The 27,462-nt window shown below is 35.0% G+C and overlaps 1 protein-coding gene and 1 pseudogene across 1 annotated transcript; both read right to left on the bottom strand.

Moving 5' to 3' along the window:
- Nucleotides 1-4,804: 4,804 nt before the first annotated feature.
- LOC135781312 (probable polypeptide N-acetylgalactosaminyltransferase 8) lies at nt 4,805-18,490 on the bottom strand. The gene is made up of 11 exons (XM_065291726.2): nt 18,267-18,490; nt 17,803-18,037; nt 13,785-13,951; nt 13,263-13,446; nt 12,988-13,185; nt 10,960-11,074; nt 10,315-10,500; nt 10,082-10,219; nt 8,203-8,298; nt 7,684-7,851; nt 4,805-5,729 (listed from the first exon to the last, which is right to left on the bottom strand). Exons 1-11 carry the CDS (start codon nt 18,436-18,438, stop codon nt 5,595-5,597), a joined length of 1,794 nt encoding a protein of 597 aa, XP_065147798.1. The 5' UTR covers nt 18,439-18,490; the 3' UTR covers nt 4,805-5,594.
- Nucleotides 18,491-19,258: 768 nt separating this feature from the next.
- Nucleotides 19,259-19,375, bottom strand: LOC135764949 (5S ribosomal RNA; annotated as a pseudogene).
- Between the last annotated feature and the right edge of the window lie 8,087 nt (nt 19,376-27,462).

The following is a 27,462-nucleotide window of genomic DNA, read 5'->3' as shown; positions in this document are numbered from 1 at the left end:
TAAATGTACCTAAATTACGTAATGGTAAAACGTCATCTGCAAGCGCCGGAAAAGGCAGAACGCACTAGAACAGTTCATGCCGTTGGTTTCCTTCTACAGAAGTCTTTTTAAATCATCTGTAATTCTACCTGAGTAATGAATGGAGATACTTTTGACACCACTGTAATCTGGAGTACCGAGTAGTATTACATCCTTCATATATCCAAAGATTTATATACAGTGTGTGTTTGATGTTGGTGTTTGAATTGTAATGGCTTAAATTGGCTTGTACTGCCATCTGGTGCAGGATCTTTATACTTCAATCACAGGCTGTTAGCAAAAAAGGACTTGAACCTACTTATTGTGATGAGATTTTAGGACAGAATAAATTTAAGACAATGTAGACATTTACAATGTACAATCACTTCTTGTTTATTTTATTGAACTTGACAGGTGGAATTGAATGAACGTTTGTTTTGTATGTAAACAACATAAATGTTTAAAAAACTAAAACAATGGTGACGAAATCTCTTTTCTCGCTTTGTCAGCATTTCAGTGAGCCACTAGCCAATCAGCAACCCAGTGAGCCATCAGCCAGTTTTCATGCCAGTGAGCCACCAGCCAGTCAACTATCTATTAAACAAATTAAAGAAACAAGTCATTAAAAACAAAGGCAGCACTAAGAAAAATAAGGAAGGAAAATTCATCCCTCAAGAAGACAATGAAAATTAAGACAAACATTTAAAGAAGAGCTTTTTCAAAAGACCAAATTCAGGCATTAGGCAGACTAACCACAAAAGGGATGAAATGGAGCAATGACGCAATCAAGAAGGCATTCAAATTTCACTTTGCGAATCAGAACCCTGCGGTGTGTTAAATTTGAGCCTGGTTTGTTGACAGAGGTTTTTGATTTTTTAAATCTTAAGGTAAATGGATTGACAGACCTTGGGAGTGTGTGTTGGCCCTGGATGAAATGGCAATTACTCCAAGTGTGGAGCTGCACATGCCCAAACTGTATGGTGATGTCACTTTACCAGCTCACACAGGAGTAGCAACACATGTTTGTGTGTTTATGTTGGATACACAACACAGTGGAAGCAAGTAGTAGCACATCATTATAATGGCAATTCATCTTAAAGTCCAAACCAATCATTATTATTGAAATAATAGAGAGGGCATCATTCATGTGCTTAATATTACCACTGACCCTAACCAGACCATGTGGAAATCCTTTGTGGTCGATCACACCAAAACATCAGTGCCACATCTAGCGACACCAGACAGGCATTTCTATTTTATGCCTGATGTCCCACATTTGGTGAAAAATCTTAAAAGTGCATTTGTCCAAATTCCAGCGAGGTTTCTGTGGTCCCAGTTAAAACTTGTTGGCTTTTCATGAAGGGACGGCATTAAAAATCACTCCCTAAATAAAATGAGTAAATTCTATTTAATATTAATAATTTATTTAATTTAATAAATACTAATTCTTGTTTTCTTACTTTTGCTCCCATACTACCATTAAGAAAAATAATTTCAGGTTATATTATGGTATCGCTTGAACTGAGAGTACCTATGATTTTCAAACCTTTGAGAGGGATGAGCTTGTTTCAACAGCTAAGTTGGAGTGGAATCTGTGTCAAGGCAGACTATAAATTCTTACAGCTCTCAACCAAATATACTTTTACTGATAACAAAAACAGCCTTGAGGGGGTAAACCGACAATAATTCAAATACTAAACATAACAAGGCAGACCAAGGCGCGCACACACAACGGTATCTGACCATACACAACAATCCAGCACAAGCCGGTAGACACAACTGCATTAAGTAGGGAACGAGGGAACTAGGGAACGAGGACACACAGGTGAAAGGCGTAACGAATAATTAACAAGGTAAGGCTGAGGTTTTGAGGGCGAGGTCAAGACTTAACTAGGTACACAAAACATAAACACAGGCTACGTGACTCTCCACACAAAACAAGACAACAATAAGGGCTGTCATGATCTTGTCACATGAAACACGGCAAAACACATGCAAGGCTGACAGGATCATGATGAAATTCTACTTAATTTTATCATGTAAAATTCACTTAAATTTGTTAGAAGGAAATTAACTTAATAATTTTCTGTTGAAACTACTAGAATGATTTAAGTAGATATAACTAACTAGGCAGTGGACTTGTAGTTCCCAACATGCTTGCATTTGGAGAGTAAAATTTAAAATTAAACGCTAATTTATGTTTTTTATGTTTATGTTTTTAACTAAAAAAAAGACATGTTAGTGTTTAATGTTCATTTATCTTTGAGATTTAGAAAAGTTTCTGTTTCTTCTGAATGATGGTGACCAAAAAAACTCAAGGAAGAGTGGTGCTTGTGTACTAGTTGACACGTTGAAAATCATGATGTGGGTTAATTCACTCAATAAGCAATAACTGTAATGCCAGTACTAAGAGCAGTATCTTCTCACTTGCTCAACATAATGTGTTATGTAATATTAAATATTTTAAGGAAAGAATACATTTTACGTGATTAATTCAGGAAGATTCCATTAAAGAAGTAACCCTTTAAAAGTACTTGTAATGTTTTGGTAACAATATTATACAGAATATTTTAAGTAAATATCACATATTTTTACAATGTAATTTAACTTTACTTAGTAAACTTAAGTAAATTATTATTATTATTATTATTATTATTGTTGTTGTTAATTAAAATCAGCTTTTCCAAGTAAATTTGACTTATTTCACAAGTATGAAATTCACTTGAATTTGAGTGCGAAAACTTAAAACTTAAGTCAATTTAAAAAAATTTCAGTGCAAATCACAAGTGAGTTTATGCCAAAATTAGATGTACAAAATGTACAAAAAACTAAATAAGGAGATGGCATAGATAATGGCTTACGTGGAGAACAGTGTGTAATTTTCTGTTCTTTTGTATTTCTGTTTATGCATTCCGAAAATACAATAGGTCTAGGGCTGTGAAGGAATTTACCTGGCATTGTTTTGCTTGGCTCCCTAGCGCATATGCATTTGTACCGCCTTAATTCATTTTGAGTGCCAAGTTTCAGCTGTAACAACATAAACAAGCGGCTGTTGCGGTCCGCACGTAACTTCCGGTAAACTCCGCTAAGAATAAATAACAACAAAGTACTTTAAACTTAGTTTATTTATATAACAAGCAAAAAAACAACACATAGATTACCTAGGAAACCAAAACATTTGTTATTTTCGACGAGGCATTTGTTCAAGAGATTAGTTTAGCAACTAGTCAGACCATTAAAAAAACGAAAACGGAAATAAAGTTCGGATCCAGACTTTTTCCACGTGGGTCAACTGTCTATATTGCTATTATTAATGTAACATATATTGTTAGCACTTTAAATAAATATAACAGCTTAGAAAACAAATAGGAGAAACCTAAAAGCCACTGAAAGACAAAATTAATAGACATTAGCAATATAGCATTAAATAGTAAAATTGGTGCTTAAACAAGTCCTGTCGCGACATTTCCTATGCCTTCTAGAAAATAAAATTTTAATCACAGTAAAACCTAAATACATTTTCCAAAAAATATAATTTAGTGTTAAACATGTTAAAGAAAAGATTAACCTCCTTGGCATTTACCCTACTTTTAAAACAAAAAGTAATTTCCAAACTAAACAGTTCATGACAGTCTTTGCTGTAAAAACATAAGTTTGGTCTCATTTGAAAGAAGACACTTGGAAGTTTATTGTAAATACAGAATTATTGTTTTGTGATACTAAAAAAGTAGTTATGAAGGGATTAAAATTAAATTTCTAATAATTTTACAAAATACATGTGATATATATTTATAATAATATAATTAAATTGGTCGTAAATCAATCTAGAAATTCACTGCAGCTATAAGCCACAGGTCACCATTTACTGTTTCAAATCTGAAGATAATACTGAATTTTATTAAATGTACAGAATTCAAATTACAAAATACACTGATAAAAGAGATATGCCTTGGCACGTTTAGGAGGGAACTGTGTACAAAATTTCATGTAGGCTATGTGTGTGACCCTGTCTGTGAAATCCAGGCTGAAGTCACCTAATAATGAGATTGGAAGCATCAAAAAATTATTTCAAACATTGATTCAATGACCTTACTCATCAATATTAAAGATATCAAAAATACGTTTTCACAGAAGGTAGTTTGTAAAATACACATTGATGTATATAGAAGGGAAGCAGAAAAAACAATTTATTCAAATGTAATTTGCCGACGTGTTTATTCATATATCAGACACACATAGCGGAAGTCTCTTTTCTTTTCCCAGTTCAACAGCCACTTACTTTCATGTGTTTCGGGAGAAATTGGGAAATTCATCTCGTTATAAAACAAGATAATGTATAAAGGTTTTTAAATGAAGAATCAGAAAATCAGATAGTTAACATGGTAGTGAATATTTTTAATAAAAAAGGATAAAGAAAATAAAACGATTAGCATACATCTGTTAGTTATTGTGGCTGCGGTGTTTCACGTGACAATCATGACGCGTCGCCATGCGAGGTCAGTTAAAATATTTTTTACTTACGCGTGAAGGGGGTTGATTTTAAAAATATATATATTCTAAGGAATTAACGATAGCCCAAGTTTAGTAAATATTTTAATGAGACTATACAAAATTATTCGGCATCCATTTAGGCTATGCCACTGTTTTGTCCATGCTGTAAATTATTTAGCAGTGAAATCAAATGCAACCGGCTTTAAAAGAGATTTAACCTTATTAACATTTTTATTACTGAAAATACACAATCCTTTTAAATTCCTCTAATAAGGGAGTCCAGGTTATATGATAATTTATTTTATGACCAAATGTTTTCTCAGTTACCATAAAAAACCCTGTAAACACAGAGTCAAAAACAGCAGTAAGAAAGGTATTAAAATTATTTTAGATCTTGGAGCTTTGTATATGTACAAAAGAAAAATCACCATGCATGCTGCATAAGGGTTTATTAATGGTTTGAGTTGACAGGGCACCCCCAACAGAAACATTCAATACCAATACACCGTTTGATAAAGAGTTAATTGAAAGTATCTGTTATTTATTATAAGAGACATAAACAAAAATGGTCTGATATTAATCATAGCTAATAAAGTCAAGTCATGTAACAGTGTGATAAACCACTATGAATTAAACAAATGTATTAAAGGACAAACAAATGAACACAATCAAATCTATACAAAATAATAATTTATAAAAACTCTGTACTTTTAAGATCCATAAAGCAATAGTTGAAATATGAAGGGATAAATATAACAAATATAATGTAATGGTTAAGCAAACCACCAGTGTATTGTTCAACATAAAACAGAGTAGAAATACACAAAGGTTAAATGAATAAAAGTAAAAAATAATTCTCACTTGGCCCCTACACAGTAAGAGAAAATGGTTAAAAAATGGTCCCTATAGCTGTCACTGAGACAGTACCCTTTTAAAAAAGTGCACCTTTACACCTAAAGAGCTTATATTACTGCATATTGGTACCAGATGTCTATAAATGGTTCATTTTAGAACCTTTATAAAGGGTGACAGCTTGGGAATGTTTGACCATTTCTTCTGACACCGTATGTTTCAAATTTTGTTCATTAAAATTCCTTGGCAACATATTGTATTTTCCAATTTTGACCTGTGCAGTTTTGGATAACAAGATGGTAGAGTGAATCCTCTCCTTGTGCAATCTCAAGACATCGGCTTGTATTTTTATTTCTTATTTCTTGGCCCTAAAAATACAACAGAGAGATAAATAGATAGATAGATAGATAGATAGATAGATAGATAGATAGATAGATAGATAGATAGATAGATAGATAGATAGATAGATAGATAGATAGATAGACACTCCAAATTCTACTGGGTTATTTTTAACCCAATGGGTAAACACATGTTGGGTTAATAAAAAAAAATACACTGTAAAAAATGATTCTGGGGAGGCTTCCCCAAAAGGGATTAGCTTAAGCCAGGACTAGGCCCTTAGTTTAATTAGGAAATATAACTAGTTTTAACAAACATGTCTTACTAAAAACATTACCTGTGCATTTTGGCAAAACAAAGGGTACTGATGTGTTTTAAAGGGACATTCCACTTTTTTTTAACATAGGCTCATTTTTAGATAATCTTAGCACAATCCATTGTATCTGATTAGACCATTAGCATCGCGCCAAAAAAATTAAATAACCAAAGAGTTTCAATATTTTTCCTATTTAAAACTTGACTCTTCTGTAGTTACATGTGTGCTAAGACTGACGAAAAATTAAAAGTTGCGATTTTCTAGGCAGATATGTCTAGGAACTATACTCTCATTCTGGCGTAATAATCAAGGACTTTTCTGCTGTAACATGGCTGAGGCAGGCGTAGTGATATTACGTATATTAAAGGAAATTGCATCCTCACTCTGTATAAATTCAATATCTTTTATCAAACTATCAGTGCATTAATCCCCCAAAATAGTAAACAAGAAAAATACAGTTAATACTTAAAGGTGTAGCGGAGGATTTTCTCGAATTTTAGAAAAGAACCGCCTTCTCAAATTAAAAAAAAAATGCAATTGCGCAACACTCCTGACTGACAACTAGGAGGACCAATAGTCTTGATGATCCACCTGGAAAAAGAAAATCCTCCGCAATACCTTTAAGTTAGAGTTCATCACTACAATAAAATAAAAACAGGTACATCTAAAAAAAATTAAATATAAAAAGGTACAGTTTTGGTCACTCAATTCAGAAAGTGAAACCTATATATTATATTCATTACACATAGAGTGAAATATTTCAAGCCTTTATTTCTTTGTTATTGTGTGTCACACCCCAATCGGCTTTTAACATCAAAACACCTACAAAGGTTTACTATGCTGTTATTAATTCTATGAAAGGTCTAACGGAAGTGAAGTTTAGCGCACAAAAGCAGTTTGTTTATGTTGTTGCTGTTGATTGTTTTTTAAGACAATGCAGAAGCATACTCCAGCGGTTTTATGTGGAAGTGGGCGGGCCTAGCATGCAAGTGGTAATCTGATTGGCTAGTGGCTCACCTTGAGATTTCAAATGTCCAAAAACATAAAAGACTGTTTGGAAAGATGGGACACCGCCTATGTAATGGTTTTTCCTTTATTGAAATGGTTTTGTTTCTAGGTAAAGCATCTGCCTTACTGTTTTGTTAATACATAAGTCATAAAATTATTTAGTTAAACCTCTATTTGTCCCCAGAGAGTGTGGTTCATTTAGATTGAACATTTTTGAGTGTCAATGTTGGACCTGTAATGTGTTAGTGAAGAAGGACTTTTGCTTGTATGTATGTTATGTTGTTGTTGTTTTAAGAAGGTACTGTATACAGTGGGAAGTATTTCCTTTTAAGGGGACATGCAAAGGGATTGATAGAGTAAGTTCACATAATTTACTGCTTTTTATTTTGACACCTACATTTAAGTTGACATAACATTACAAGTCATGCATCCCAAATCCCAACTTAACTGAATCAAAGCAACAATATGACTTGACTTAGTGTAGTTCATTTTTTACAGTGCTGGAAAATACATGGCGGCCATTTTGAGACAAATCAATGGCACTGACATATTTTAAGATCCGTCAATGCAAGTTCTTTCGACAGTTCAAACATGCTTGTCTGTAAAACTGGGGATAAGATTGATAAATAAACAAATATAAAAAAATCACAGTACTGTACCTGAATAAAGCTCCACTCTATGTGAAGTCCTTTCTCTTTGGCTTTTTTACAGTCAAGTAATGTTGGTGTGTTTCCAGAGCCAGAATCCAATAGACACCGGTTAGAATTGTAAATTTGAGATTTGATGCCTCCAACATAAATTTCTCCACTAAGTCTGTAGTGACAATGCTGTAAGAGACAATAAAATGAATGGTTCACTCTTAATACTTATTGAAAAATAATTCTTAAATGTAGTGTACATGTACATTGTATGAGATTCTTAGAAAAGCTATTAAACCGTATTATGATGTGAATCAGTCTGTGAAAACCCAGCTAAAAACCGTCTTGAAAATATAACCTTGATATCCTTAATATTGACCGAGTAAGGTCATGTCAAAGATTGAAATCGATGTAACATCAATCAGTGAAATCAAACTTTAATGCCCCTTGATCTCATATTTACTTGATGAGACTTTAGCCTGGATTTCACATAGGGCCACATATTATACGATTGATTCATTAGAATCCTTCATAGATTACCTGAGTACTATGATAGTGACAGCTATAAAGAATTGGTACACTTCCAGGTACAGGTCCTTGATCAATGCAGAGGTCTTCTTTTAAGTCGTTCTTTAACTGTTATGTAAAATCAAAATTAAGAGATTGAAAAAGAGAAGTTTAGATATTTATTAATATGTATTAATACATATTAATAAACTAGCATGCCTTTGTATGATATGTATCTAGACAATATGCAACCTGAAATAACATCAAAATATTGAAGATGCCATTCTGCTGGTTTTTCTAGGCAGTGATCGCCAACCCTGTTCCTGGCAATCTACCATCCTGCCTTTTTTAGATCCAAGCCTGCTTCACCACCCATACCTGCCTTTAATTTTTGTGATGCCATAAAAAGCTTGAATAGCAAGTTCAGGTGTGTTTGATTGGGGTTGGAGATGAATTTGATTTCAAGGAACAGGGTTTGTGATCACTGTTAATGTGATTAATGTAAAGCTGCTTTGCAACAATTATCAATTGTGAAAAGCGCTATATAAATAAAATTGAATTGAATTGAACCGTTCTAGGACTAGACAACTTAGTCAAACCTCTGCTCCTCTGTCCTTGTTTGAGCTATTTAAGACCAACACCACTCCCACTTGCAAAGGAGAACAACAGCTAGATTTTCACTTGCAACTGCACTATACATAATCTTCTGGTTATCCATTTGGATATCTCTGATCATTTCTTTATTCAGTTCCGTGTACTGTAATTCTTCTTGTACCATTACCACCCACTCATAATCATCTTTTCATTGCAACATTGGCTCTATCTCTATATATTCTATATTCTATAACTATTACTTGTAGAAAATAAATGTACCTCATTGTTCATCATTTTGCCTTTGTTTTTTGTATGTATTTCTTATTTTTATTTAGAGTGCATATGTGTAAAAACCGTCCAACTTATGTTCAAAACAAGATGAACAACACTTCAAACACCTGACAACTATTCTCAACATTCTCCTTACAGAGACCGAGGTCTCCAAAACTGTTTTTTTTATACCCAGGCCCACCACCTGCCCTCTTGACCCAACCCCCTCTTCTGCTACAAGCTATAGCTCTGCTGCAACTCACACACATTGTAAACACATCCATTACTACAGAAAGCATCCCACCTTATTCAAGCAGGCATGGGTAACCCCACTTTTAAAAACCAACACTTGACACTTCAGCATTTAGCAACTGTAGACCAGTCTCACTCTTACCATTCCTTCCATCTGCTAATCTTTCACAAAACTACCTACTGGATAGTCAGCATTCACCGGGATTGCACTTAGTTTAACTCATATCTCACAGACAGATCATTTAAGGTATAATGGAGAGGAGTGGCATCCAGGTCACACCAGCTGACCACTGGGGTTCCCCAGGGTTCAGTTCTTGGCCCCCTCCTCTTGTTTATAACATACAAAACTTCTCTACTTCCAAACATTAAAGCACATTTCTTTTCATACTGTTGCTACCTCACTCCACGTGCTGTAGCAGCCTGCATTAAATTAAAGTCTTTGACTTTGGCTTTTAGGTCTTTAAAGAGCCCCTGTTTTCCTTTTTATGATTTCACTTGTGTGTAAATGTGTGTAAATGTGAATAATCTGCAAAGGTACAAATCCCAAACTTATAGATTCCAGCACAAAAATAGACCAAATCACTTAAAAAATGTGTACCCATCCTGTTCCTCTCTGATGGAATTATCTTTCAGCCTCCACCCAGAGTCCGTCACAACTTTCAAGAAACGACTGACAACCTTTTCAGCATTCACCTGACCATTTTTTTAACTGTCAACTTTTCCATAGTCTAACTCTGTTTCCATATAATCAATAAATTAATTAATCAATAAATGCAAATGTTAGTTTGATGCTTACCGCACCATAACCCACTACGTTCTCCCAGGTGTCCAGCTGTGGATAAACATTTTCCAGGTACCATTTAAAGGGTTTACATTTCAGTTTCTCTCGTAACTTTTTTCTCTCCGTCACATCTCCAATGTCAATCCCATGATCCTAGAGGGAAGAAATTTAATAAATTTCTCAATCCAGGCTTAGGGTGGACTTATCTTTGATTAAATAAATGCTGCTTGCCTCTGTCTTTTACTAACCTTCAATGGTAGATTCCAGGCAATATTCACATTTGATTTATATTCATCCATCCATATTTCAGCCACTCTTAGGGAATTTCGAATCATGTGCGGTCTGAGATCTCGTGAATAAGGCTTATGTGCTCTTTCTAAGTGTGCTATCTTGGAACACGGCACCACTTCAATACTCCCACCACAAAGCCAGACCTGATATAAGGGTATTTAATATAAAATATTTAACCAATTGAGACCCTGTCTAAAATCTAGGCTTAAATCTTATCTAAATATGAATCAAATTTTGATTTCAATCATTGATTTCATTATAATTTCAATATGACATGACCTTACTCAGTCAATATTAAAGATAACTGTTAGAAATAAAAATGGTCCCCATTTAGTTACAGATATGTATACATTTGGTACCAATCAGATATACTCATATTAATTCTTTAGGTGCAAAGGTTTAGTTTATGAAAGGTTACAGCCCCAGAGAAGGCTAGGGACCATTTTTTGAGGATGTTTTCACCAAATGTTTTTATATTATGTAGGATGATTTTATGTAGAAAACCACACAAAAAATACATTTTCACAAGCAGAGTCGCATTTCAAATATTAACCCTTCACACATATCACTGTTTCAGCTCCAAAATGTGAAGTATAACTTACACGTATTCCTAGTTCAACATTCTCTCCCCCATAAATCTCCATTCCTTCATCCAAAACACCAATTTCTCCCAAGAATTGACGATCTGCTACAAGGATACCCATTACAGAGGGACTCCTAACAATGCAGAGAAACAAAACTGCAATCTGATGTGGATCCTGATTTTGTCAAATCATAAAAACTGTATATTTAATGACTCAACACCTTTAATGTCTGTATAATGTATATCACAGTCATAAACTAATTTTTTGGGGGGGGGGGGGGGCGTGGGGGAACCTATCCCCCCAGACTAGGGCCAATTATGATTTTGTCTTAGCTATTAATGAAATCAAAGTATATAAGAATTAGGGCTGCACGATTAATCGTTTTTGAACCGAAATCGCGATGTGAATGGATGCGATTTTCGAATCGCAAGAGCTGCGATTTTTTCGATTCAAAACTATCAAATATAACAATCATCTAGTACGCAGTTTTTGACAGTTCGCTTCATGCGCATTTTACGTTTGATGCAGTTTAAACCAATAGAGTGCATTAACACTGAGGTGCTGACTACACGTCAGATAACACCATTAGGAAAACATGAGCGAGCAGCAGTTCAACTCCTCAACAAAGTGTACGGCCATATGATTTCCGCGATGCGGAAAACACCAACAGAATCGCGAAATGCATACTAATGGAATTAACTGCACAACGCGGAATGTCATGAAGTTGGCAGGTTTTGGATTCAGTCATTTTAAAAACCCATTATAACTCATTAACCGGCAAATGAAAGGACAGAAATGCGCGAAAACATTTCCCTTTTGTGTAATGTTGGACTTAAAGAAAGGTATATACGTCCGTTTCTCGTCATGCATCGCAAACAATGACAAGCGCCTCATCAGACTATAAGCAGGTTTATAGCCCGGAACACAGCAGACGAAAGAGGTACATTATACTTTCTTGCACCCGCACATCTGCACCACTTTGAATATTTACAGGCACTAGGGTTCATGAAGCGCGCACACAGAGAGCAGTCAGCACACGCGTGATCACTAAACTTAAGTTTTCTTTCTTGTCTAAGTGAACATAAACAGCTGGATGTTTATCAGTATATTGAAGCAGAGCAGTTTTAAAGCTGTCTTGTGTCTTAAAGTGACAGACAGTAACCTGGTGCTTTCTGTGTCAGAAATGTTTATTACACACCAAAAATTAAAATCACTCCTTAATCTTAACTGTACAAGCTTCTGCAGCTCCACATTTAAAATCGTACAGTGAGGACTGTGCAGTGTTTTATTTGTATTTTTTGCTTATGTTAAATCATAGATTCTAATAACTAATATATTTACATTTATTACAGATGCCTGAAAAGTAAAACAAGACGAGTATAGTCTTATGATTAAAAGAAAAAACTAAACATTTGCTTGTCAGAAGCATTGTTGTAGTGACAGCCAAAATACATTGGCCTATATGTTATTTTAAATAAAACTTTCAATAAATTTTTGTTAAATTGTATTTTAATGTTCTTAGATTAAAAAAAAGTTTGTCTGCAGAAGAGCAAAGTCCTGCAGACAACTTGGTACAATGTTTAAGAGGTTTTAAATAAACAGTAGCACAGCATCTTTCTTTGGTGCTATTAAAACCACCACAACAAGCCTGGATGTAGCTCTTTTATTATATACTAATGAATCGCACTTTAAATCGCGAATCGCAATTTTTATCAGAAAAATCGCAATTAGATTTTTTCTCCGAATCGTGCAGCCCTAATAAGAATGTCTATTTTATTTATCTAATCTTAATATTTTAGCTAGACTGAGTAACATATGGCTAAATGGTTTTTTAATTCTTTTAAAGCATATTTAAAAACCCTCGCGCTAATCTTAAAGTATTGCAGTACCCTTTGTTTGCCCCCCCCAAGCACGCAAAACTCTGCCTATGATCACAGTTTTAACCGGTATTAAACAATTGGACATGGACAATGGGGGGACTTTTAAGTCAAACATTTTAATATCCAGTGGTTTAGAAGAAGGAGTGTTTATGTCTACGTCACTTACTTTCCAGGTTCTGATGGGTCATGAAGGTTGAACCATTCTGGCCGGAAGGTTTCATACATGCACCAAAGTGCCCAGTCAAACGCATGAGCCGATGGCTGATAGTGAACAACATCCAGGGTGTCAAAGCTTACCTTATCGAACACTGGCGACAACACTGTTGTCCTGTTTGCTTTGATTCTTGCAAGGAGCGGCTCTGCCCTATAGAGCAACAAAGGGATCCAGTGTAATATGTTTATTTAAAAAAAAAAAATCCATCATGTCATGGTATTGCTTACCATTGCTCATGAACCTCAATGTGGGCATCCAAAATGGCTACCACTTGGCCTGTTGCCGCCTCCCAGCCTGAGATTCTCGCCTTCGCAAGACCCATCTGCCTTGTGTGTCTCACCTTCTTAAGTAAACCAGGCTTATCTTTATTAATTTGATCAATATATTCATCCAGAGCCAACTGCAGATCAACTGTCAGGAAAAATATAATTAGACGACATTTACAGTATTGTGCAAAGTCTTAGGCCATCATGCCTAAATACTGACTTCTACCTGAAGAAACTACTTTGTTCTGAAAACATTTCCTGTATTTTCTTTTTGTATCTTAATAAAGAGACGAACCTTTTATCAAAAGCTACCAATAAGCATAAAATAATGTTATGAATTCCATAAAAGACATTTAGGGCTAACGTAATTTGGTACCTATTCATGAATCTGAAATGTCTAATAAACGTTAATAGGCCAATCACAAAGCACATGTTGATGATAGAAAAAAGCTATTGTAAGTAAAGATTGTAAGCATAACTAACCATTAGAACTGTAGTCATCGACCAAGATGATGTCCTTTAGTAGATGAGGCGGCGTTCTGTCAATGATGCTGCAGACAGCCCTCTGTATGATTGACAGAGCCTCATTTAAATAAATCAAAACCACACTGATGGTAGGCAAGTCCTTAGGGTAGATCTTCTCAGCACACCTGCATGTTTGTACATTTGAAATGAGTTAAGGATAATATGAGTCACAATTTTTAACTTTTAAGAATACAATCTTAAATTAAAGCTGCAAGCAGCGATGAAAGGGCCCTCGCACGCATGTGCACCGCCACCCTATGGTCTTAGTAAAGCAGTGAACCAGGGGGATTTAAATTTAAGTGGGTAAATATAGCTGGATATTCAAAAGAACTTTGATGTGCCACACCTGCCTGAGTGACAACAGCTTTCTCATGGCAAAACATCAAACTTTGCCAGGCCACTACAGACACGCCTATTGAACTAAATGTCAAGATCTTCACAATTTAGCATTGTGACTTCCTTAAGTTCAGACTAACGAAATATGATGATGATCTTGCAGTAAATCACAGTGTAAAACATGGCATTTCCTGCTGCCAGCAGGTGGCGCTATAACTTTAACTGAATATTAACATGTTGATGTGTTCAGGTCAGGACACTTATCAAACTTGTGAAGCGTGGGTCAGATTGGACATTTTAAGCCTGAATTAAAACAACTTCCTGTTTCATTGCGAAACACAGAAATTTGGCAGGCCGCCACGGAAACACCCTCCAACGAAATGTCAAGACCTCCGCAATTTAAGATCGCAAAGGCCTTTAGATGACACAGACCAAATTTGATGGTGATGTGATTAAATTTATAGGAGGAGTTTGTTAAAGTACGAAGCCCAGAAATAGCAAAATTTGCACTCAAATTACAGAGAAAATTCAAAATGTCAGACTTCCTGTGGGGTTTACAGCAAGGCTCCAAGATACTTTTTTGTAGGTCTTGGAGTGATACATAATCCTACTGCATTTCGTATCTGTACGTTTAATGTAGTGGGGGGGCTGCTGTCTTGAATTTTTGTAGGTGGCGCTATAGAGCCATTTTTACACCTCCCGTTCTAAAGCCTATTTCAAATAAAAAAATTCATCACATTTTACATGTATGCAACGTTTCATGACTTTTTGAGCTTGTTTAGGCTATCAAAATTGCGATTCATTTGTCGATACTTTGCGAGGCCACCACGGACACGCCCTTTAACGAAAAGTCAAGGTCGTTGCTATAGACCCCTTCACGGTTCACGTCACAGGCGGTTCCCACTGCGCATGTCGGGGTCAGAAAAGTCATTACAGCAGATTGAGTTGCGTATTATTCGGTATCGTCAAAAATGCCTACTTACGTTGTGGGCTTTGAAAATCGCACCAGGTCTTCCGTTAAGTTTTCGCGATTCATGCAGAATCTCAAAAACAAAAAAATACAACATCTGCGGCTGCAAGCAATTAACGTGCAGACTCGGACAATGCAAATATCAAAGAGGCTTGTGTTTGTAGTGCTCACTTCATTTGAGGTAAGTCATCATTTTTCAGCCCTGTTAGATTAAATTATAAAGCCTGGATGGTATGAACAGTTTGACCCCATGCTGTGCGCGCACCCGATAGTCATTCAATGTTTACAAACCTTGAAGGGGTCTATTTATCATCACACAAGGTCTTGAGATAAGACTGATGAAATATGATGTTGATATGGTAAAATCTCTAAGAGCAGTAAGTCACAGCGTAAAACATGGTATTTCCTGCTGCCTCTAGGTGGCGCTATGACTGTTACTGAATTATGCCATGTTGATGTGTTCAGGCCAGGACCTTTATCAAATGTGTGAAATCGGGGACAGATCTGACATTGTATGCCTGATTTACAACAACTTCATGTTTCATTGCAAAACATCACACTTTGCCAGGCTGCCACGGACACACCCTTCAACGAAAAGTCAAGATCTTCACTATTTATCATCGCTAAGGGCTTAAGATCAGTCTGACCAGATATGATGATGATTTGATTAAATCTCTAAGAGCAGTAAATCATGGCATAAAACAAGGCATTTCCTGCTGCATCTAGGTGGCGCTATGACTGAAGGTGAATATTGGCATTGAAATGTGTTCAGGCCAAGACCCTTATCAAACATGTGAAGCGTGGGTCAGATTGGACATTGTATGCCTGAGTTATAACAACTTCCTGTTTCATGGCGAAAACGCTGAAATTTGTCAGGACGCCAAGGACCCTACAACAAAAAGTCAAAAGCTCCGCAATTTAACATCGCAAAGGAGATGAACATCGCCTTTAGATGATACTGACTCAATATGATGATGATTGGATTAAATCTCTAGGAGGAGTTCGTTAAAGTACGAAGCCTGGAAATGCCAAAATTTGCACAGAAATCACAGCGAAAATTCAAAATGGCCGACTTCCTGTGGGTTTTAGAGCCTGGTTCCAAGGGACTTTTTTGTAGATCTTGAGGTGATAGATGACCCTAACAAATTTTGTATCTGTACGTTTTTCGTAGCGGGAGGGTTGTTCTTTTGAAATTTTGCAGGTGGCGCTATCGAGCCATTTCTACACGCCCACTTCTGTCACCTAAACCACATGTAAATTTTCGTCACTTCTGACGCGTGTGCAAAGTTTCATGAGTTTTTGAGCATGTTTAGGCCCTCAAAAATGCGATTCATTTCGGAGAAGAAAAAGCAGAAGAAACTGAGCAAAAACAATAGGGCTTTGCACCCACGGTGCAGGCCACTCGACCCAATTCCCACCCATCTCTTACAGGCCATTTCGGATACACTTGCATCAACACTCACACACATCATCAAACACCTCCATGCTCACCGGTACATTTCCATCCATGTTTAAACAGGCCCTGGTCACGCCCCTGCTTAAAAAAGCCACACTCAACCCCTCCCTCACAGTTAAAGACCTGCCTCACTCCGTCTAACTGTAGACACACCTCTTCTTTGAAAAAAAAAAGTTATTGTTTTGGAATGATGAAAGCTTGTAACTTGGTATAAACACCTTTTGTATTATTGCCTCCCCATGAAAAATCCCTTTATGGTTTCTTTATCTTTGTAAGTCGCTTTGGATAAAATGCCGAAATGTCTAAATGTAAATTGAAATCAGACTAAATTCTCATAATTTAATGATGAGATCAAGGAGCATAAAAGTTTGATTTCAATTGATTGCAATCTTTGACATGATCCTACTCGGTCAATATTAAAGATATCAAGGCTACAGTATTTCACAGAATTTTGTTTACGCAACAGTGAATATAAAAGACTAGCTGGGTTTACACAGACTGTTCACACTTTTGAAAACTAAACTCCAGGGGTGTTTTAGAAATAAATAAAGTAGTTGGGACATAATAAAGTAAAGTAGTTTTACATAATGGTCTAGTAACAAACTAAACACTGTAAAAAGTGAAAGCTGGATTCATTTAAAAATGACTACTTTTTTACTTGAAGTGCAAAATTGAATTGAAAAAATTTGATTTTTTTTCGCTTAAAGTAACACATTTAATTTGATGAAACTTAAATATTTTAAGTTTTACCGATTGAAGTAATTTTATTTATTTTAAGAAATTTGAATTAATTTTGAAGTAGATCCAATTTTCACTTTTTACAGTTAATGTAAAAATTTTGGGAAACAAAAAAACAAACATTTGCAAACGTTAATGTAATCTTAATCATCCTTGTACATTAAATACCTAACAGTTGTATCTCTAGACCTACCCTCTTTTCTTGGAAATTAAATGAGTCATTGGTACGAGCTACATTGTGTGTATATTTAGATGCTCAGACTGATTTACTGTTGGGTTTTTTTTGGTCCACAGATGTATCTCAATTCACTTTTTCGTTATTTTGATGCCAAATTTTTATTCGCACTACTACATCACTGCAAAAAGTTTTCACCTGCATTAATCATCTGCCCTTATTTATATTTCAACGCCTTTTATCCAGGTGCATGCCAGGCAGTGTTACACAAATCTGGGACTAAGTAACAGAAATAAGTTACCTGTGATCTCGAGTGTCAGGGATTGTTCGGTTGAATGGTAATCTGTTACTTAAGAACACATTGTATCCATATTTCTGAAAGAGCTTTTCTGCTTGTGTCTGTTCTTCCTCTGAAAGTTCATTTCCCCACGAACTGAAGAGTTGTGATTGTGGATACAACTTCTTAACTTTCATTGTTGTTTTCTGCTCCACATGAGATTCTTTCACTTGATCATTTTTAACCTCTATGGATTCCACTTAAAAGAAAAGTTCAAATAAGGTTTCCAAATCCAAATGAAGTCTTTACATTTTAACAAGAATAATATTAATCAATATTTCTCAAAATCTATTTAATATCACAAATACAACAAAATATTAAGAATGTTTGCAATATAAACAAATTTAGAGGACATTTTATTAAATGTTAGGCTATGTAATTTAGTCAACATATAGCATTGTAGAATACAGTCAGTGTCACAAACTCACCTATTTTATAAACTTGATTTTCGATTCTCTTCAGTCTTGTAAGGACTTCGAGATCTTCTGGCCTTTGTATCTTATCATTAGACCCCTCTTGATGTCTAAAAAATGATAAATACATTAGAGAGTAGACTGTGAGACAGAAAACTAAAACACCGACCCTTATAACAATCCGCATTTTAAATCTCTCCTGATGTTTGTGATTCACTCTTAATGTAAGAGCACCTGTTTATAAGGGTGGCTGTCCACAGGTGGAGTTATCTGTTTATATGAATATCTGATATTAGACCTGGGAGTGGTTTACATTAATGATATTGTCAGGAGGACTAGTCAAAGTTGACACATTTGAACAAATAACCTGGGGCCCGTTTCAGAAAGAAGGTTTAGCGAAAACTGACTATGTTAACCCTGAAATGAGGGAAATCTTGATTTTTCATACCGTTTTTGCAAAAGCAAATTGCCAGATTCTGATTTCCGAATTTTTTTTATTCTTTTCAAGCATCAAACAAGAAAGAATGAAAGTATACATAAACAAGATGGCTATTAACAGTAGCATTTACGTTTTAAGAATAATTCGTTACATTTATATAGCGCTTTTCTGCAGACCTCAAAGCGCTTTACATATGAATGGGGGAATCTCCTCAACCACCACCAATGTGCAGCATCCACCTGGATGATGCGACGGCAGCCATAATATGCACCAGAACGCCCACCACACACCAGCTTATTAGTGGAGAGGAGACCATGTGATATAGCCAATTAGTGTATATATGGGGATGATTAGTAGGCCAATGGGCAAGTTTGGCCAGAATGCCGGGGCACACCCCTACTCTTTTTATAATGACATCCTGGGATTTTTAATGACCACAGAGAGTCAGGACCTCGGTTTAACGTCTCATCCGAAAGACGGTGGTCTAGTGTCCCTGTCACTATACTGGGATGTTAGAACCTACACAGACCACATGGTGAGCACCCCCTGCTGGTCTCACTAACACCTTTACCAGCAGCAACCTGGTTTTCCCATGTGGTCTCCCATCCAAGTACTGACCAGGCTCAACCCTGCTTAGCTTCAGTGTGCAAGCTGTCTTGGGCTACAGGGTGATATGGCTGCTGGTCTTTACAAATTCACTCATCAGAGCCACTAGAAGTAGTTGTATCATAGACTCAATTATGATTTATGGCCCCTAGATTTATGGCCCTGTCAATCAAAATTGTACAAACTCAAAAAATGTAAATGTTGGGTTTAATTAAAAATATTATTATAATTTAGTTCATTTTACAAAAGAAGTTTAAGTAAACTTAACAAACCTTAGTAGAGTCAACAAACAACAATTGAGTTAATTGTACAAGAATAATTTAATTAATTAAGACAAAAAAAATTATAATGTCATTTTATAAACTCCACCCCCTTTAAATAGGATTTAATAAGTCCATAATACGAATCGACAATCAGAGTGCAGCTGCTCAATAGAACTCATCATATAGACCTTTTTTAATTACAGTTTATCAAACATATCACAAACATATTTGAAATGCAATGTTACATTCCAAACTAAACAGCTTCTTTGTTTGTTTTGTTCTAAAATATGTCACAACAAGTTCATTGCCTCATACTTGGCCACTTATTACACACACACACCTATCTAATGGTGCTACACCTCTGCAAGAGGGTGCCAGAACAACAATAACCATAATACACTGCAAAATCCAATGAGATGCAAATTTGTATTGGTTTTATTATTCTGTTACTTTTATGCAACAATGTTATGTTGGCTAAACAAATATTTTTTTAGTAAAGCTGACAAGACATACTTTTTTGTTAAATAACCTAGATTAAATTAAGTTCACATTGTTAAATAGATTTTTGAAAAATTCAAATTAGCAAAAGTGAAAGTGTTTTTGAGATCACGTCAGACAGACAGTTTTGGGTGTCATTTTAGCTTTCAATCAGGTTTAACAGTCATTTAATGAGTTTATGAAAGTGTCAATCAAGTTGTTTGGTATTTTTGTGTGGTTTGTCTGTCATTCTTTATAGTCTTTCCCTGTGTGTTTCCCTTCCTTACAACTCATCATGGGGTCTTTGTAAAGGAGTATCTGTGATTGTTTTTTAATAGGTAAACTAAATGTTTAAGATTAATAGTTTCTCCAGAATCACACTTCTGACAAAATTAAAAGTTTATCTTAGATTTAGGGTTTCTTGAACCCTTTCCTCACATAGGTTCTCATTAAAAGCATTCATGACCCCGCCATACATGTTCTTGAGCTAAAGAGGGGCCCCAAGATGTTTTATAAGGTTTTAAAAATACTGATATTACACCTGAAAACATTTAGTTTTTTCAGTTTTGGGCGTCATTTTAGCTTTCAATCAGGTTTAACAGTCATTTAATGAGTTTATGAAAGTGTCAATCAAGTTGTTTGGTATTTTTGTGTGGTTTGTCTGTCATTCTTTATAGTCTTTCCCTGTGTGTTTCCCTTCCTTACAACTCATCATGGGGTCTTTGTAAAGGAGTATCTGTGATTGTTTTTTAATAGGTAAACTACATGTTTAAGATGAATAGTTTCTCCAGAATCACACTTCTGACAAAATTAAAAGTTTATCTTAGATTTAGGGTTTCTTGAACCCTTTCCTCACATAGGTTTTCATTAAAAGCATTCATGACCCCGCCATACATGTTCTTGAGCTAAAGAGGGGCCCCAAGATGTTTTATAAGGTTTTAAAAATACTGATATTACACCTGAAAACATTTAGTTTTTTCAGTTTTGGGCGTCATTTTAGCTTTCAATCAGGTTTAACAGTCATTTAATGAGTTTATGAAAGTGTCAATCAAGTTGTTTGGTATTTTTGTGTGGTTTGTCTGTCATTCTTTATAGTCTTTCCCTGTGTGTTTCCCTTCCTTACAACTCATCATGGGGTCTTTGTAAAGGAGTATCTGTGATTGTTTTTTAATAGGTAAACTAAATGTTTAAGATGAATAGTTTCTCCAGAGTCACGCTTCTGACAAAATTAAAGGTTTATCTTAGATTTAGGGTTTCTTGAACCCTTTCCTAGGTTCTCATTAAAAGCATTCATGACCCCGCCATACATGTTCTTGAGCTAAAGAGGGGCCCCAAGATGTTGTATAAGGTTTTAAAAATACTGAAATTACACCTGAAAACATTTAGTTTTTTCAGTTTTGGGCGTCATTTTAGCTTTCAATCAGGTTTAACAGTCATTTAATGAGTTTATGAAAGTGTCAATCAAGTTGTTTGGTATTTTTGTGTGGTTTGTCTGTCATTCTTTATAGTCTTTCCCTGTGTGTTTCCCTTCCTTACAACTCATCATGGGGTCTTTGTAAAGGAGTATCTGTGATTGTTTTTTAATAGGTAAACTAAATGTTTAAGATGAATAGTTTCTCCAGAGTCACGCTTCTGACAAAATTAAAGGTTTATCTTAGATTTAGGGTTTCTTGAACCCTTTCCTAGGTTCTCATTAAAAGCATTCATGACCCCGCCATACATGTTCTTGAGCTAAAGAGGGGCCCCAAGATGTTGTATAAGGTTTTAAAAATACTGAAATTACACCTGAAAACATTTAGTTTTTTCACAGCATACCTCTAAAGCCTACATCAGATCAAGAAAACTAGCACATAAAAGTTTCATTTTCTCTTTAAAAATGTGAATGCGGTTTATTGATCAAGTTTTGGTTCTAGCTTTAAGAAATATAAAATGCTTGTGTGAAATGTTACCATAGTTTTAGTCATTAGGACATTTAAACATCTTGTTCAGACAAAGTGTGACACTTTTATAGAAATTTAATTTGCCTTTGTCTTATATCGTCTTTCTGTGTTGTAAAAATAAAGGGAACCTGAATTAGTATGAAAAGCTAAATCCACATGCATAAACAGATCTTAATTTGGTGATCTAGTTACTTAGTGATTGTCACACATCTGTTACTTTGCATGTCCTCTATCCAGTGCTTTAAAACTGAACCATGCAAAAAATTTAGCTTAAGACTTTTAACTCAACAATATACTTTTAAGAACATTTATTTACAAAATAGTAGGGAATCTAGGCATGAATTTAACATCTTTTTTTTACTTATCAAACTGATTTAAACAATTTGCCTGTTATGCAAACAAACCCTGATTATCAACAATTTGAATACTTTAACCAAGCCCATGCTTTAGGCGTTCTAAGCTGTATTTGCTTAGACAATCGTTTTCATCTTTTGTCAACATAAATTCTACAACATAATAAAGATTGTTTATATTTTACTATGTAAATCTTTAAACACTGAGTGGAGTGCCTGTTGTATGTGACAGCATTAATGCGATGAAAACACTAAGACAAAACCAGAGTTGTATAGTACTTAAGTATTTTTACTTTCTACATAAAGGTACATTTTCAATTATTCGTTTTTATTTGGAAAACATACATTCCAAAACATACCATCATCATTTTTACTCCACTACATTTCATAATTTCAAGTTATTGGTTTATATTTAATATTTAAGTACATTAAACATCTAGTAATTTTTTGTAGAAATTAGAAATTTTTAGTAGAATTTTTTCCGTACTTTTACTCAAGAAAGTAAAAGTACATGATTTTTATGTAATTAGGCATTAAATCAATTTTAATATGCAACATATAATGAATACACAGTATGATTCTATGCTTTAGAACAGTGTTTCTCAAACTTTTTCAGCCCAAGGACCACTTTATCTTCCAATTTTTTTCTGAGGACCACCTAACAGAATCCCACTCTAACACTCCCCCAAAAAACAACAAAATAGGAAGGATAAGCTAAGTTTAAGTTTAATATGCAACTGTTTCAAGTCAAAAACTAATTTTTTAAAAACAAATGCAATGCTAAGTTGCAGCTTAATATAAACAACAAACTGCACTAGTGGTCCGCGAACCACACTTTGAGAATTACTGCTTTAGAATGTAGTGAACATTTTTTAGTACAGAAAAGTTAATTTCTTTTCAAGACAAACACTCTGATAAAGCACAGATGCTTGGAAAATGTAACTAAAATACTTAAGTATTATACATCTCTGGACAAAACAGGGCATTGTTTGTTAAACCACTTGTAAATTAAGATGCAAACATCTACCAACTGATTAAAGACATCTATATTGTGGTGAAGATTGTTTTGGGTTTACATTTATAATAAAGTGCAGTAGAGTTCACCAAAATTTTCATGTTGTTACAAATGCATATAAATTTCTTTGTTTTGATGAACACAAAGAAAGATATTTTGAGAAATGTTTGTAACCAAACCGTTCGTGGACCCCATTTACTTCCATAGTGTTCTTTTGTTCTACTATAGAAGTAAACGGGGTCCACAAATGTTGATAAAATACACATGAAATATGGCAAAACTATCAGTTTATACAATGTGCTAGTTAAACACTAGCAGTTTTACTAACTGTTTTTACTATTTGAACTCATTTGTGCATATATTTTAAAAGTTTTCCAGTTATATGAAATCAGTATGGTGTGAGGTCTTCAAGAAGTCATGTGTGTGGTTCGTAATTTCAAAATATGTGTTCGGCGCATCGAGCAAACCAATGTGCATCACGTGTTTTGTCAAAATAAGTGCCTGCTGCAGACGCATCTAAAGGGTTTATGATAAAAGAGACGCTAGTGTTTGCCAGATTCTCGCATAATTTCATGGTAAACAGAGTTTACTGTTAAATGAGTGTCTTGTGTGTATTTTGTGAATGTGAGCATCTCTTTTATCATAAACGGTTTTGTGCAGCAGGCACTTATTTTGACAAAACACTTGATGCATGGTTAACATGATGCAACAAACATTTTTTGAAAATGCAAGCAACACACGACACTCCGAACACATATTTTGAATTTGCACCCCTCGAAAGAGCAGTCATGAGCCTTTTGCAGATTTACGCAAAACTACCAATTTAATTTTGGACTCATGTCTTATGTGTACAAAAGTGAACCCACACCGAAAAAAAAAACATGATGCGCTGCCGTATCCTGGGGCACCTTTTTCCACACTTTTAAGATTTCACACATGCCGCCGATGAATCTGAATTTTTTTTGTCCAAAGAGGATGCGAAAACTGTAGTCATATTTTGGATATTTCCTAAATGTATCAAAACTGTATTTATCATTAGTAATATGTGTTGCTACTTCATTTGAACAACTTAAAAGGTGATTTTTTTTCAATATTTTGATTTCGTGCACCTTCAGATTGCAGATTTTTGTCCTATCCTAACAAACCATACAATAACGAAAGCTTATTTATTCAGATGATGTATACATCTTTACAAAAAATAGATGACTGTTTTTTTTTTGGTCCAGGGTCACATTTGTTTGAAGTGTATACAGTACATATGTATATAATTGTGAAATTGGGAGTTGGTTTTAAAAATGGATATAAAATGTCCTATTACCAAAAACGTCACATAAATTAATATGATGTAATACATACTATTGTATTTGGGTGTTAATTTATCTAATTTATGTTGTGATGTTTGTATAAAACAATATTTTTAATATATTTAACTTTCATTGCAGTCTGATTTCTTTGTTCTAGGTACAGCTCATTGCCAAATCAAATCAAGAAAAAGGCTTGCAGCTTTGCTAGTAAAATGTGACAAATTTGTCATGGAGAGTTTATTTGATCCATGACAATTTAAACTCTGGACTAAGTGTATTGTTTACTCTGCTGTTTTAAAACAAATATGTGCACATACAGTAGTGTGAAGACTATTATATATACTGTGTGTGTTTGATGTAAGGAGAAGCCTTAAATTTGCTTGTACTGCCATCTGGTGCAGAAACTTAGTAGCGGCAGTGCTATTCAGATTTCAGGCATTTTTGCTAAAATGCTTGTGGATTAATTAATTTGCATTCAATTTTGTTATTATAAAGTGTTTCTGTAAAACAATACTTGTCAGCCAATGATAGCTCGTTTTTATGCAGTGATTGGTTGGGCACTGTCACCTAGACCGGATTGCTGACTTTGGTCAGTCTCTGTTCTGTTTATACCTTTTTATTTTGTAGTAACGAACATGCTTGTTAAATGTATCAGAGTAAAAGTCTTTATTTTATTCATGAAAAAGTGAAAGTTGGCAGAAATGTAAAAACTCAAGTAAAATACAGATATACACCCCAAAATACTTAAGTACTGTAACATTACAGTATTACTTTGTTATTATTCACCTTATTCCGCCCCGCCCATTTTTAATTCTTCGCTCTTCCGCATTTTGTCAACCGACTTCCGCTAACATGGCACAGCGCATCTGGTAGCTAGTTTGGTGGTTAGAAGATTGTTTGTAGTTCACTATAACTTTAGCAAAATGACAAATAACGCTAATGCTATAAATGTTTTAAGTTGGGAGCACGTGTCAATAATGATACATCAGAACTTCAAAGAGTGTGCCACTCCACAGAATAATACCAGATCAACCACCCTTTTACCAATGTCATGGCTGACTACTTTATACTGTTTGAGGTTAAACAAGAAGTAATGTTAAAAGCTAGGTATTGTTTACCTGTCTGGCAACAGAAGCTGTGCACATTGAAGTTGCACATACTCTGGACACAGACTTGTGTTTAAATGCCACACAACGCTTTGTGAGCAGGAGGGGTCAAGTGTCAATCATTTGAAGGGAAAACGGCTCTTATTTCGTAGGTGCTGCAGGTTGAACTACGCAAAGCCATTCAACAGTGGAACCAAATGTAAAGCACTTTCTTACAAAAAGGAATTCAGTGGATTTTCAACCAACCCTCTGGGTCTCATTTCCGTGGAGTGTGGGAAAGATAGATAAGGTCTGTTAAAAAAATCCTGAGATCTGTGCTGAAAGAACAAACACTTGATGAGAGCTTGCATACATTCCTGTGCGAAGTGGAAGCAACATAAACAACAGACCACCTACCATTTCAACAGATGATCTCACAGATTCAGAACCATTAACACATAATCACCTGTTATTAATGAAAGGGCTCCTGGACTTTTCAAAAAGGAAGACATGTATGCACGTCGCAAGTGGAAACAAATTCAGTATCTTGTTGGAGATGTTGTCCTGATCATAGATGACTTGTTCCCAAGAAATTCATAGGTCTGTGGAAGAATAAAAAAGGACTGGTAAGACGTGTGTTGGTTTAAACTAAGACAAATACATTGGAAAGGCCTGTTGACAAGCTGTGCCTTATCTGTGATGGACTGTTAACACTCTTCAGATAAGGAACACTGTGCCGTACACGGCACACCCCCTCCCTTGCACGTGAGGCTGCATTACGTCATTGTAACTTAAACTTTGAAGCATTAAATCTTCAAAATATACGGTCATGCGGCACATCGTTGTAAAGCTTAGACTTTCGGGATTCCATTAAGCGCACACAGAAAGCATAATATGATTTTTAGCAGTCATAAAACTGTAATCTAGTTGTTATTTACCTGAACCGGGCGGCGCCGATTTAGGATATTTACTTACCTTCAAAATCTTTCCTTTATCCGCTTCGGTAAAATTGTCCAAAACAAATTGTTCATAAATCCCCAAAAGTCCAAGGAAATGGAATATCCAAGCCTTTTAATCCAAAACGATTTGTTCATCTCACAATCTTGAAGTTTCTGACCGAATTACGATATAAATAGTGTATACAATAAGTTCACTAACAGACATTCGTTCGAATCTCACTTTTCATTCATGATTTATAATGAATATATTCGGATGTCATGTTTATTGTGCAACGTCTGAGGAACAAATGCGCCCTCTTGTGGAATTTCAGCCGTTCCATAAGAGGCTACGGAGCGTGTCTCAGTCTTACAAAGACTTTTGATATTCAAGAAAATAGGTAATAGACACTTATTGTCTCTAACGTGATGCATAATGTACATATTACTCTATTGTTTCTGTTAAAAAGGTAATTGTCAGTCTGCCTGCCTGTCAATTAGGGGCCGTTATGTAAGAGCCATATTTCAGAATATATTATTTTCACATTTTAAATAAGTAAATTCGGTACAATAATTGTTTTTTTAATAAGTTACTGTTGTGTGTTATATTTAAATGTTTTAAAACCATGTCATGTGAATTTATTTAGAGAAAACAGCTAAATGCTAACATTTGTTTATTCAAATAAGAAATGTTATGTTAGAAAATATGATTAGATGTGTACCTAGGGATGGTGTAGTAGATAATATTTTTTACAGATTTCAAATTACAAATACACAGATGAAAGAGATATGCC

This window comes from Paramisgurnus dabryanus, chromosome 23 (genome assembly GCF_030506205.2).
Source record: "Paramisgurnus dabryanus chromosome 23, PD_genome_1.1, whole genome shotgun sequence".
Classification (NCBI taxonomy): domain Eukaryota; kingdom Metazoa; phylum Chordata; class Actinopteri; order Cypriniformes; family Cobitidae; genus Paramisgurnus; species Paramisgurnus dabryanus.
The sequence above is the reverse complement of the archived record's forward strand: the minus strand, read 5'-3'. Positions and strand labels throughout refer to the sequence as shown.